Genomic DNA, 13,842 nt, shown 5'->3' with positions numbered 1-13,842 from the left:
CAGGGAACGCAAACACGCTAATCAGAGCTGCCATTCACAACTCCATTAACTTTGCTGTCTATATGAAAAGAGCCCTCCTGGGCTTGAGTCCACAACCTGCCTGCTTGCTGTACATGGAGATTTTGGTGCTAACGTAGTTATCACTGAATGTGTATGTCTCCCTCTAACACTTGAGCTTCTGGAGAGCAGTGGCTATGTCAGATTCATCTTTGTTCCCTTAAAACTCAACACAGGCCTGGCACAGAGCAGGAGCTCAGTGAGTGTTGAATGAATGAATGAATGAAATGAGTGAGTGACTTAGGTTGTTTAGCTTCTGTCATCTGAGATTTCACCACCTACTGCCCCATCTCCTGTCCTGACACAAATCCCAGTAAACGCACTCCCAGATCATTCAGCTTCAGGGCTATATTAAGTCTCATTGATGTTTTATGAATGTGAAGGTCAAGGACAGCATCTTCTTTCTTGCGTGTCACCCAGCGCTGCCCATGTGGTGGCTTCAGACTCTAGGAGGGCAGGCCACCCCAAGAGAAGACTTGAGACTGATTAAGGGGTCGCTGCAGGCTGGCTTCTACTCCTTCTGCACTCTGGGACCTCCCTCCTCTCATCCCCCAGCTGGGCTGGAGCCCTGAGATCCTCTCTGCCTCCTCAGAGAAAGATGGGGAGAGAGGGGGTGGGCTGGGTCTGCTCTGGACTCCCAGTGCCTTCTAGGCACCTTCAAATGGTCAGGGCAAGATTGAGGGAGAGTGCCCCTAATTCCCAGAAGCCTTTGGGGACTGCCTCCAGCCCTTGGCCAGGACCCTGCCTACCAACAGCCAGGGCCTACCCCGTTCATTCTTCCCTCAGAGGAGAGATCTTCGTAAAATGCAGATCTGACCACGTCACTTCCCATCACCGTTTCTCCACTGCTCTTTGGACAAAATCCAAATTCTGCCAGACCCTCCTCCCCAGACACACACCATGACCATTTCCACCCCACCTTGGGCTACACTTGCACCACACTGAGCTTCCTCCATTCCCCAAACACAATACACCCTGTCCTACTCCAGAACGTGAAATAATTCTCCCTCTTTCTCCCCTTCTACCTGCTACACATCCTCGGTCGCTGCTGCATTTTGGAAGGCTTCTGTGGCCCCGGAGGCTGGGGTGGACATCGTGTATGCCCAGAACCTCCCTGATCTCCTGCTCATAACACTCATGGGCACCAGATTAAACATGTTTAAACAAATTTATTTTTGAGCACGATATACATGTATATTGTTGAAATTCAAACAAGATTGAAGAATGTACTATAAAAGTAAATCTCTGTCCTCTGCAGCTGCAGTCTCTTAGTTCTGCTCCCCAAAGACACAAACTATTGGCAGCTTCTGTGTATCCTTCCAGAAATACTCCTTGCAGTGCAAGCACCTGTGTGTCCATTTAACCTCATTCTGAGTACTAATGAGAGCACACTAGATGTTTTTTTTTTTTTTTTGCCCTTCACTTTTTTCCACTCACTAATATATCTTGGAAGCATTCCATACACCTATTAATTTTTAAAAATATCTGCACAGTATTCCGTTGTATGGAAGTACCCATAACTTATTTACCCAGTTCCCAATTCATGACAGCTGGGTAATTTCCAGCGATATTCTTGCTCTTGCCAACTATGCTGCAGTGAATACCTTTGTTCATACTTCTTGGTGCATATGTTCAAGTGTAACTGCAGGGTAATCTCCAAGATGTGGGCTTTCTCATGTTTGACATAGAGTACCAGGCCGCCCTCCTGAGAGCGCATTCAAACTCACTTAGTTCTGCACTGTAATTGCCTGGTGACTTGTCTTTCCTTCCATGGAACTTGACCCTGGGATGGCAGAAGCTGTGTCTATTCCTGTTTGTCCCCAGTCCCCTGCCCAGGGCCTCATAAATGTTGTTGAGGGGGCTGTTGCTGGGAGCCGGATGTACAGGTAAATCCTGAGTCTTGGACACATATGGTGGCTCATGCCTATAATCCCAGCGCTTTGAGAGGCTGAGGCAGGCAGATCACCTGAGGTCAGGAGTTCAAGACCAGCCTGGGCAATATGGCAAAACCTCATCTCTACCAAAAATACAAAAAATTAGCCAGGCATGGCAGCATGTGCCTGGGGTCCCAGCTACTTGGGAGGCTGAGGTGGGAGAATCGCTTGAGACTGGGCAGAGGAGGTTGCAGTGAGTCAAGATTGCACCACTACACTCCAGCCTGGATGACAGAGGGAGACCCTGTCTCACACACACACACACAAAAAAATTCTGAGTCTTGTTCAATGACAATGGTTCTCAAGGGACAGGGTTGAGTTCTACAACCTAACACCGCCCCAACCCTGCCTTTGAACATTAGCCACGTTCCTTTGAGGGGGACGACATGACCATTCACTGAGCACCTATTATCTACTAAGAATCTTCAGGTGTCTTTTGGCTGTAGGACCCCATGGTGTTTGTTCAAAGCCTAGATCGTAGTCTGTAAACAGCTGCTGAGGGATTATCTGATTTAATCCAACACCCATTCACTGGGTGTCAGATACAAAAGGATGAAGTAGGCTGTGAGCATGTCCAGGCTGGCCATTAGGACAGGACATGCTCATGGGTAACCTTCAATCTGAGACCTCACTGGGGGCTTTGCCACATCTGGGTAGTCTTCCTTGGTAATCCTAACCCTGAGGTCACTCAGAGCCCTTGGCCACAAAGCACAGCCCTGACTGTCTAAGGCTGAAACTCGTGCGGGGAGAACAAACCTTGTGGGGACAGACAGCCCCATAGTCTCTGTATGGGGGGGGCAGGACAAGAGTAGGGGGCAGGGGAGGGGGATGGGAGCGAGACTGGCAGAGAGGGAGAGAGACATATTCTGTTAGAAACTGGGTGAATGAGATGGAAGGCCGGGAAGTCGGAGGTGAAGGGGATGGCAAGCAAGAGGAACAGAGAGAAAGAGCAAGAGAGAGAGAGAGAGACCAGCAGAGTGAGAAACCCACCCCGAGCACTCAGAGAGAGGCGGGGACAAATGGAGAATGCAAGAGGGAGAGAAGGAGGAGGAAGGGGAGGACAGAGAGAGGCCCAGGAGAGGGAGGACATCCTTTGGAAGAAAGGAGCGGCGCAAAGGGGGAAAGCAGAGGGGCTGTCTCGCCGCCCTGGCACTCACTGCGGATCTCGGCCGTGGCGTACTTGGGGATCATGGAGTCGGTGGTGAGCTCGGGATGCAGGATGCAGCCATGCGTGTAGGCATCCATGGGCAGCGCGTCCAGCAGCTCCCGGTACTGCAGCACCCGTGCGTGCTGCAGGCTGCCCACCTCGGGCATCAGGGCCACCACGTGCTCTGTGGGCACCACCAGGGGCTGGGCAGGGAAGCCAGAGGGGCACCTGCCCCGGCCACCTGCCCCCGGCATCCCTGAGCCCCAAGATGTCTCTGCCCAGAGGCCCTGGGCACCCCCATGCTCGGGCTTGGCTGCTGGCGGACAGGGGATTCTAGTGGTGGCCCGGCCATCTCTCCTCACTGGGCTCTGCCAAGCTGTCCCCGAGGGTTAGCTCCTCTCAGCTCCAGACTTGCTGCCAGGCGGGGTCCTAGGCCCAGTGTTGCGGGATTCAAGAGAAGCTGCAACCTGGGTGCTCAATGCTTGGGTCCCCTTGACTTTTAAATGTTGGCAACCAACTCACATTCTTTTAAAACAGTACATGTCTGGGCCCTGATGCCCTCCCAGTGGGTGTCTGAACCTATGCAATGGGCAGTAAGTTCCTGAGCCTGAGGAGGGCCTAAGAGGGGAGAGGACGGGGTCTCTGCGAGGTTCTGGGGTACCTGGACCCTCCTCTGCCTGTGGGGTTTTGGGGTGTTTGGGCTCTCCCCTGTCCATGGGGTTCTGGGGTATCTGGGCCCTCCCCTGTCTCAGGGTTCTGGGGTGTCTGGGCCCTCCCCTGTCTCGGGGTTCTGGGGTGTCTGGGCCGTCCCCTGTCTCAGGGTTCTGGGGTGTCTGGGTCCTCCCCTGTCTCAGGGTTCTGGGGCGTCTGGGAACATGTCTTCAGGTTCCTATGGGGTCCTAGGGAATCTATGTTCCAGAGGGAGCTGGGCCCTGTCCTTGCCCTGTAACCCCTGGGAGATCTGGACCCTGTCTGTGGGGACCTAGAGGGTGGTCTGGGGCCACTCATGCTGAAGGGGCCATGCCTGTGACTCCAGAGCTCGGGGGAAAGGGCTATAGCCCCACTGCTCCTGGTGGGGGGGTGTCTGGGTCATGCCCTTACAGTACCAGGGGAGGGGAGGTCTCTGTATGGATCAGTAGCTATGCCTGTGGCTCTGGGGCTCTGGGGGCATCTGAACCCTGCCTGTGGCTCTGTGGCTCCTTTTTGGGGAGACTGGGCCTTGCCCATGGCTCCAGTGAATTTCCCAGACTTCCCAAAGTTCTGGGACCCCGTCTGAGCCTGTGGGGGCCCCTGAGGATCTGTGGTATGGAGTGGGCCCCTGGGTGGGGAGGCAGCCGTACCTCCTGTGAAGGTGCGCTCCACATAGTCAATGATCTGGTCATAGTCACTGATGATGTTGTCGCGGTGGATGATGACGGGCACCTCCTCGCCCAGGTTGAGCCGCATGAACCACGGCTCCTTGTGCTCGCTCTGTGGCAGGCTCACGTCCCGCTCCTCGCACACCAGGCCCTTCTCGGCGATCACCAGCCGCACCTGCAGGCGCCAGGGTCAGAGCGGGGAAGGCGGGCGGACACAGGGGACACTCTGCCCAGGTGGGGCGGGGGTGTGCGGGGAGGGAGGTCAGAGGTCACACACAGGAGGGGACACGATTGCTTTCAGCCCATTCTTGGGCACCTGGGTTTGGGGGGATATCTCCCAGGGGCATGTGCCTGGTGGAGGGAGGAGCGCAGTTCTGCTTGGGGGACAAAGGGCAGTGCTGCCTGGTGGCTAAGGGGCTGGATTTGACAGCTGGACACATCTGGGATAGGATTCCTGGCTGTGTGAGTGTGGGCAGTCCTTAAACTTTCTGGGCCTCAGTTTTCTTATTTTAAAAATGATAGTATTAACAGTACCAACCCAGTGTCTGGGACAAATTATTGGCACTCAATTTGTGATCGTCGTTATCACAGTTGAGCACTCAGCCTGGCCCCTAGGAGTAGATCTGGCCAGGAAATTCACAGAAACTTTTTTTTTTTCCTTTTTTTTAAGACAGAGTCTCGCTCTATCGCCCAGGCTGGAGTGCAGTGGTGCAATCTCAGCTCTCTGCAACCTCTGCCTCCTGGACTCAAGCGATTCTCCTGCCTCAGCCTCCCGACTACAGGCTGTCACCACTACACCCAGCTAATTTTTGTATTTTTAGTAGAGACAGGGTTTTGCCATGTTGGTCAGGCTGGTCTTCAACTCCTGACCTCAGGTGCTCTGGCCACCTCGGCCTCCCAAACTGCTGGGATTACAGATGTTAGCCACCGTGCCTGGTCAGAAACTCTTATTATTATCATAATCAACAGCTAAATTTCTCAAATTATTTGGGGTACTAAGTGAGGGGAAAAGTAACTTGCCAACATTAGTCGAGCCCTTTATTTCCCCCAAACACCTCATCTGGTTGCCTGGTTGGAAACTCACAACAGCCCCTAGAGGAGGGTAGAACAGTATCTCCCTATTTTTCTTGATGAGAAAACTAAAGCCCAGAGATGGCAAGTAATCTACCCAAAGTCACACAGCAATTCAGCAGCAGACTTAAAACTGGAAGCAAGGTTCTTGACTCCCAAACCAGTGCTCTCTGCCCTGAGGGCTCCTTCCAGGGAGTTCTGGGCCTGCACCTTCCTGAGTCTTTCTTTATGTTTCTAGGGGCTCCCAGACACACATTTGAGCTGGTAGAAGCTGCCAGAGAGCCTTGAGGCTGGGGCATGCTCCTGACCCAGCCCAATATTTCTAAGCTAGAAGATGGTTAGAGATCACCTAGTCCTATTGCCCCCTGCCTGTGGACTGAGACTCAGAAGGAAGGATGGGCTTGTCCAAGATCCCCTGGCAAGATGGCAAGTGGCCCCATTCTTATGCTTCCCTCCCCACCTTCCACTCTGGTCCAGGGGAGAGGGAGGGTATCCCCAAAAGAGGAAAGGCCCATTCCCCTTGAGCATCAATGTCTCCACCCACAGCTGAGATGGTGGCTCCTGGGACAAGTTAAGCATCCAGAAGAGGCAATGCAGTGTCATGGGCAGAACCTGAACGGTGTTGTTTCAAATCCCAGCTTTACACTGATTTGCTGGATGACTTGGCTTTACAAGTAGCTTTACTTTTTTTTTTTTTTGAGACAGAGTCTCGCTCTGTTGCTCAGGCTGGAGTGCAGTGGTGCGATCTCGGCTCACTGCAACCTCCGCCTCCTGCGTTCAAGCGATTCTCCTACCTCAGCCTCCCGAGTAGCTGGGATTACAGGAGCATGCCACCACGCTTGGCTAATTTTTGTATTTTTAGTAGAGATGGGGTTTCACCATATTGGCTAGGCTGGTCTTGAACTCCTGACCTCAAGCGATCCACCTGTCTTGACCTCCCAAAGTGCTGAGATTATAGGCGTGAGCCACCATGCCTGGGCAGCTTTACTTCTTTGTGCCTCAGTTTCCCCTCTTATCCAGTGGGAGTCCTATAGTAATTGCCTCGGAGGCCCGCTGTGAGGATGAAATTCCTTAGTCCCTGTGGAATGGTGCCTGGAACACAGTAGGGGTAATGTGTCTTAGCTGCTGGTATGAGGGCAGGTTTTGGAGGCAGACAGACTTTGACTTAGAAGCCTAGCTCTACTGCTTATTTGCTGTGTGACCTTGAACAAGTCACTTGCTCTCTCTGATTTCTAGCTTCTGTGAAGTGAGGAATGCAAGTGTGAGGTTGAAATGGGCTGTTGTGGAGACAGCCCCAGCACAGAAGGTTAATACATGAGTTCTAGCATCACTTATTACACACACACACCACGCACACACCCTGGTGTGTCCTAGAGTACTTCATGCCCCACCCTCACAGTGAACATAAACACCTCCTCCTGTTTGGTGGATCATGGGAAGGGAAGGGTAACTTGCCCTGAAACACCCAACATTCATTCACAGACTTATTTGCTCCATTAGCCAAGAGCAGGTCCTATAGGTGGGGCGCATGGTGCAGGTAGAGACCCTGGGCTAGGAGGCAGGGACTCAAGTCCTCATCTTGGATCTGCCATAGCAATGCTGTGTGACCTTAGAGCTATCACTGCCCCTTTCTGAGCCTCCTTTTTCTCATCAGCAAAACAAGGGGGCTGGATTCAGTGTTCACAGAGTGCCCCGCATCCCTGCTGCAAGCTGACACTACTACATTCACAACCTTGCAGGAGGCAGGAGACAGGGCTGGCTCTGCTTCCCTCCTCGGCAGTGGGAGGGAGCTTCTCGTTCTGTCTGAGACAGGGGGAAAAACTGTTGCAGAGAGTGAGCAGCCTGGGGGCAGCATCTGTTTGGGTCTGAGTGTGTGAGTGCGTGTGTATGAGTGAGCAAATGTGTTTGCGTGTCTGCGTGTGTGTGAGTGTGGGTGTGCATGGAAGAGTGTATGAGTAAGTGTGAGTATTCAAGGACTGTGTGAGTGTGGATGTGAGAGTGCACATGTGTGCACATGTGAGTGTGTGCCGTGTGTGTTCCAGTGTCAGTGTGAGTGTGCATGCGTGGGAGCAGGTATGCATGTGTATATTTGAGCTCATGGCGGCCTGTGCCCTGGAGAAGCCCAGAGTAGTGGAGACTGGAGTTTGGCTGGAGCAGAAAGCCCCCTTCTCTTGTCTTTACCTGGCCCTCCAACCTCTAGGCCAAGCTGGGACCTCTGAATGGGTGGAAACAGAGTCCAAACCAGGCCTTTGCCCTTGGTAGGGCCAGACAGTTGGCCTTCCATCTTGGCAGGGCACCTGCCTCCAGGGGCCGCTCCCATGCTCTACCCTGGGTCTCCCATGAAAGTATCAGGGCTGCTATTTGGGGAGGGGACTATATCTTTAGAGGCATGATAATCCTGCTTGGAGCTGCTTTGGGGGTCACCCTGGCAGGCGGCCAAGGAGACTTTCACCTTTAGCTGAGCTACAGGCCAGAGCCATGTGTCACCCTGTGGAGGAGGGGGACCCAGAGAGGAAGCCAAGCCTAAGGGAAGGGCATTCAGCTACCAAGGCCATCTGCCATCTCTGCTCCCTGAAGGCTGGACCAGACCTAGGTGGTCACCACTTAGTGTGATCAGACATCAACCATCTCTAGGTAAACGAACTTCCCTGTTGGTGCCTGAAAATCACCCACGGTGCCGCATTGTCATGGGTCAGGCACTGCCTCTCCTCACCCAGGCCCTTGTTTATGTGATGGGCTGGGTTGGTGTCTGTGCCTAGTCATTTAGTTGCGGTGTGACTTTGTATAAAACACTTAGCATCTCTGACCTCAGTTTATTTCAAATTCTTTTTTTAAAAAAATTAGTAGGCCTTATTTTTAGAGCAGTTTTAGATTTACAGAGTCAAATGGCTTTTTAACATAACACCTTACAGCTTGCAAATCCATCACTTTTCACCACTTGTTTATTGAGTGCCTACTATGTGCCAGGTCTTGTTGGAAACTTAGCAGTGAACAAAACAATGATCCCTGCCCTCAGGGAACTGACATGTCCGTGGGGGCAGGCAGATGGTAAGCAATTTGGTCTGTCAAAAGACGGTGAATGCGTCCAAAAAAAGAGAAAATAGAGCAGGGAAGGGGAATTGGGGTACCATGGTGTCAGGGATAAAGGTAGCAATTTTAATTAAGGTGGTCTATTAGGGCAGGCCTCTCGAGAAGGTGGCCCTTGAGCAAAGGCTTGAAAGAAGTGAGGAAGTGGTCCACACAGGGACCTGGGGAAGAGAGCTTCAGTCAGAGGGAACAGCCAGTGCTAAGGCTCTAAGCATGTTGGACATACTCAAAAGACAGCAAGGAAGCCAGTGTGTCTGGAGCAGAGCAGTCAGGAATAGACGAGGAGGGTAGGAGCAGAAAGGGTTGTGCATAGGATTTTTTTTTTTTTTTTGAGACAGGGTCTCACTCAGTTGTCCAGGCTGGAGTTCAGTGGTGCAATCTCAGCTCACTGCAACCTCCATCTCCTGGATTCAATCGATTTTCCTGCCTCAGCCTCCCAAGTAGCTGGGACTACAGGCATGCACCACCATGCCTAGCTAACTTTTGTTTTTTGTTTGTTTGTTTGTTTGTTTTGAGCTGGAGTTTCGCTCTTGTTACCCAAGCTGGAGTGCAGTGGTGCAATCTCGGCTGACTGCAACCTCCGCCTCCCAGGTTCAAGCGATTCTCTTGTCTCAGCCTCCCGAGTAGCTGGGATCACAGGTGCACACCACCACGCCCAGCTAATTTTTGTATTTTTAGTAGAGACAGGATTTCACCATGTTGGTCAGGCTGGTCTCAACCTCCTAACTTCAGGTGATCCGCCTGCCTTGGCCTCCCAGTGCTGGGATTACAGGCACGAGCCACCACGCCCAGCCTGTATTTTTAGGAGAGACAGGGTTTCACCTGTTGGCCAGACTGGTCTCAAACTCCTGACCTCAGGTGATCCACCCACCTTGGCCTCCCACAGTGCTGGGATTACAGGTGTGAGCCACCACGCCTGGCCGGGTTGTGCACAGGATCTTTTAATCCACACTCCCAGGCCAAGGGGTCCATGAATTAATTCAGGGGCTCCTTGAACTAGGATGGGAAAATTACATGTTTATTTTCAGTAATCTCAAACTGACAGTTAGCATTTTCTTCAATTATGAATGTAGGCGATAAAGTAGGGTAGCGTTTAGCAGTGCCTGCAATATTGTCACCACTAGGAATCAGATATTTTCATCACTTCACAGTTGTTGCAGTTGTCTCAAAATATCATGCGCACTCATCACGACTCCAAAATGACAGTTGTTATGAGACCGGCCACCAGACCGTGTTATATAAGGGGTTAATAAAGAAACATAAATATTATTATATAACGCCGTACTTCAATACGATTGGTTTTCGTTCTAATCTAAAAATCCTATACATTTTATTTTATTCAATTAAAAACATTATTCTGAGAAGGGCCCATACGCTTCCCCCAACTTAGGTCTTGACTCAAGCAAGGTTAGGACCCTGCAGGAGGGCCTGAGGCCATTGAGAGGACTCTGGAGTTTTCCTGAGGGACCTGGGGAGCCACTGCAGGCTTCTGAGCAGAGAAGCAGGGAGATGCATCTCGTTGCTGCCCCCATCAGCTCTCCTCTCTGGGGCTCCTCTTAGGTGAAGGGAGGCGGTACACGGTCAAGTGCAGCATGGACAAGTTGGAGGGTCAGCCCTAAGGGTTTGAAAGGCAAGGGCAGGGTGGGAAAGAGAACTCATCCTTCACCCCCTTGCTTCTCTCCTGCCATGCCTGGGTGTCTGAACTGGCCTCTGGCAGGCCCCAGACTTGGGTCTCTTGCCCCTGGGATCTGAAGGCTGGGCCAGGGGCCCTCCAGAGGTACATCCAAGACAGGGCAGACCCTGAGAGGAGGCAGTAAGGGAACCATGAACCAGGCTTGCTGCAGGGAGCCAGAGACGACCCTCAGAGACTCACTCTGGTGGAAATAACAGCAGTAACAACAGCCAACTCTTATTATCACCTCCTCTGTGCCAGGCACTATTGTAGAGCTTTACATGCATTAGATCTTAATCCCTATGAATTCCAATGAAATTGGTACTAGTACCTCCCAGTACCCTCACTTTTAAGAAAAGGAAGCAGGCACAGAGATTGTAAGTAACTTGCCCAGTCACACAGCTAGGAAGTAGCAGTCTTGGTTTTTGAAAAGGGGCAGTTGTGAGGACAGATGGATGCCCCAAAGTCAAGGGGCACCGAGAGGTAGGGCAGTTCTTCCTGCCTGGTGAAGGAGGAGAGAGGCACGTTGTATCAAACATCTGGTTCATTTCCTTGCTGAGAAAACTGAGGACCAGAGAGGGTCAGGTCACACAGCCAGTTAGTGGGACTGGCAGCACTAGAACCTTGGTCTCCTGACTCTATGCTTTTTTGCCCCTCCTGGCCTCATTCTTCCCCACAAAGGAGGAGGAGGCTGGGGGCAGGAACAGCCTCAGAAGCATCCTAACATTGACCTTAGGCATTTAGAGCCTCCTTCAAACCCTGTGGCCCCAAACAATGACCTATGATAGTGCTTGAAAGCTCAGTCTTAACAGGCAATTGTTTAAGGCATTGTGCTAAGTGTGTGAACATGCATGATATCACTCAATCTCCTCAACCCTCTCCCCCAAATATATGAGAAAGCTGACTTAGACAGGCAAAGAAGACACTTGTACAAAGTCACATAGCTGGGAATGGCAGAGTTGGGGTTTGACTGCATGTCTGGCTGATTCCAAAATCCATGCCTTTATAACAGCACCCAGCACTTAACTGAGCACTTTCTATGTGCCACGTGCTATTCTAGGTGATTGACATGGATACATTTGCTGAATCCTTACAACGACCCTGTTGGGGAGGCACCATTAATATTCTCAATTTACAGGTGTGGATATAACTAGGGCATGAGAGGTTAAGCAGCTTGCACGGGATTACCCAGCTGGTCAGTGGTAGAGCTGAGATGGAAGCCCAGGCAGTCTGGTCATAGAGCCTGGGCCCTGGACCCACACACTGTCCTGTTGCCCTCTGGGTCTGGAATGATCTCCAAATGCCCAATGGAGCCACCATCACTCCTAGAGGTGGACTATTTTTTTCCATTCGTATTTCATGTGCCATTAAAGACAGGCTATTTAGATGCTTGACAATGGGGGACTGCCCTCTTTATATAATTAAGGCTCTTCAGGATTGGAGAGAAGGAAGAAAACTCATCTGCTAAGCTCCTACTACATGCCAGGAAGTTAGCATATGCCTATGTCTTCTAAAGGAATTCTGCAGGGTAGGATGTAAAATCCCCTTTTCCAGATAGGGACATTGAGGCACAGAGAGGTAAAGTGACTTGTCCAAGGTCACTCAGCCAGTAAGTAGCCAAGACGAGAATAGAACCCAGGACTATATGACTGCAGAGCCCATGCCCTTTCTGCCAAGCTACACTGCTTCTAGAATCTACCATGGGCCCCTGGGTAGGGGGAAGGCCCTGGTATGGGAGACAGAAGGATGCCCAGGTTAGCTTGGCCAGAGACTTGGTCAAAAGTGGGGCTGCAGCAGATGGTCTCATCCTGACTCAGGGGCCACCTCAGCCCTGAGCTCACGCTACATAGGAAATATTTCATGAGGCAAAGAACAGGAGGCTCCCTCATGATATGGTTGTGGGAGATGCCACCTCCCTGCCCCCTGTCTGGTCCCAGCCGCTGGGGCCCACTTCCTGAGGTTCTAGGGGGGAGGAGGTTCTAGACTCTGAAGGGCAGTCTGATTCATCTCCAAAGCCCCCATCCCCAGGCTCCTTGATTGAGACCTGGCACGTGCAAGCATGTGCAGAATTTGTGGATGACTCCAGTATGACCTTGATTAACTCTGGCCCCTCCTTTACCTAGTGCCTTAATAACATCATAACGGCGCTCCTGGTGGCTCACACCTGTAACACTAGCACTTTGGGAGGCCAAAGTGAGTGGATCACTTGAGATCAGGAGTTTGAGACAAGCCTGGCAAACATGGTGAAACCCTGTCTCTACCAAAAATATAAAAAAATTAGCCGGGTGTGGTGGCATATGCCTGTAGTCCCAGCTACTCAGGAGGCTGAGACAGGAGAATCACTTGAACCCAGGAGGCGGAAGTTGCAGTGAGCCAAAATCATGCCACTGCCCTCCAGCCTGGGCAACAGAGCAAGACTCTGTCTCAAAAAAAAAAATCATAACACTCATTATCAACAGAGTCTTGACCTCTCGCCAGGCACTGCCATCATCAGTACTTTTTGTGCATCATATCACATTTCACTCTCATAATAGCCCTCCGAGGAAGTTACTGCATTCACCCCATTTTACAGATTATAAAGCTGAGGCTTTGGACAGGCAAAGGGACCTGTCCACAGCTCCACAGTGAGTCAGTGGGCAATATGATTGGTGGACCAGCTTCATCAGCATCACCTGGTCGCTTGTTGGAAAGGCAGCATCTTGGACCCCATTCCAGACCCACTGAATCAGGATCCTTGGGGTAGAATCCAGCAGTCTGGGTTTTAACCAGGATCATCCAGGGATTCTAATGCACGCTCAAGTTTGAGTAGTCCCAGTCTATAACACTAAGTTCCTAAGTTATACCCCTTCTTCAACAACCACATCAGCAACCCTGAGAAGGGGTTGGGATTGGAAGTGGCTATTGTTGTATCACTATCCCGCTTTCCAGATGATGAAATGAGCCTGGACCAAGACTCAAATCTAAGTCTTTGAGTTCCAAGGCCCTTTCTCTTCATGGATTCTGTTTTTCCATCTGGAAAATGAACGAATGGAACAAAAGGATCTTCCAGGAAGAAGAGGAGTCAGAAGGTCAGGCAGTGGTGCCGCTTAGGCCCCTGCAGGACCTGCCTCTGGGCCCTGGCCATGGTGCTGAATCCGTGGCCCAGAGACGGGACAACCGCCCAGGGTGGGAGATTGCGCCCCTAGAGGCGCCCCTGTCTGAGGGGTGCAGTTCACAGCCTTACCCCCAGGAAGCGGGAACCCTGAGAATCCAGTTGGATTTCCAACTGCCCCTCAGGTCCCCTAGGTCCTAGAAGCATTTTAGGGGCTGGGGCCACTCTGTGCCTTTAAGAGCAAAACAGACCTGATGGGCTGAGCCGAGCTGGTGTGAGGGGATGGTTTAACTCCTTCCTTCTCAGCTCAAGACACGGACTGGGGGGTGGGCGACGACTGGGGACAGACCCTCCAAGCCCTAGCCAGAGGGCGGCCCGCAGACAGAGGGGCAGAGGAGCTGTGACCTGGGGGCCTGCAGTGTCCG

The 13,842-nt window shown here is 51.8% G+C and overlaps 1 protein-coding gene across 5 annotated transcripts in view; it reads right to left on the bottom strand.

The window, feature by feature from the left end:
• GDAP1L1 (ganglioside induced differentiation associated protein 1 like 1) overlaps positions 1-13,842 on the bottom strand; it is a 67,677-nt gene that overhangs the window by 17,220 nt on the left and 36,615 nt on the right. For all 5 annotated transcript variants that reach the window (XM_016937949.3, XM_063802539.1, XM_063802538.1 and 2 more), the window contains 2 exons: positions 4,479-4,671; positions 3,149-3,322 (listed from right to left, as the gene is read on the bottom strand). In XM_016937949.3, the coding sequence (XP_016793438.1) occupies positions 3,149-3,322; positions 4,479-4,584 (280 nt within the window). In that variant the 5' untranslated portion in view covers positions 4,585-4,671. The remainder of the gene's footprint in view (positions 1-3,148; positions 3,323-4,478; positions 4,672-13,842) is intronic.

This window comes from Pan troglodytes, chromosome 21 (assembly GCF_028858775.2).
Source record: "Pan troglodytes isolate AG18354 chromosome 21, NHGRI_mPanTro3-v2.0_pri, whole genome shotgun sequence".
Classification (NCBI taxonomy): domain Eukaryota; kingdom Metazoa; phylum Chordata; class Mammalia; order Primates; family Hominidae; genus Pan; species Pan troglodytes.
This window is presented reverse-complemented; position numbering and strand designations above follow the sequence as displayed.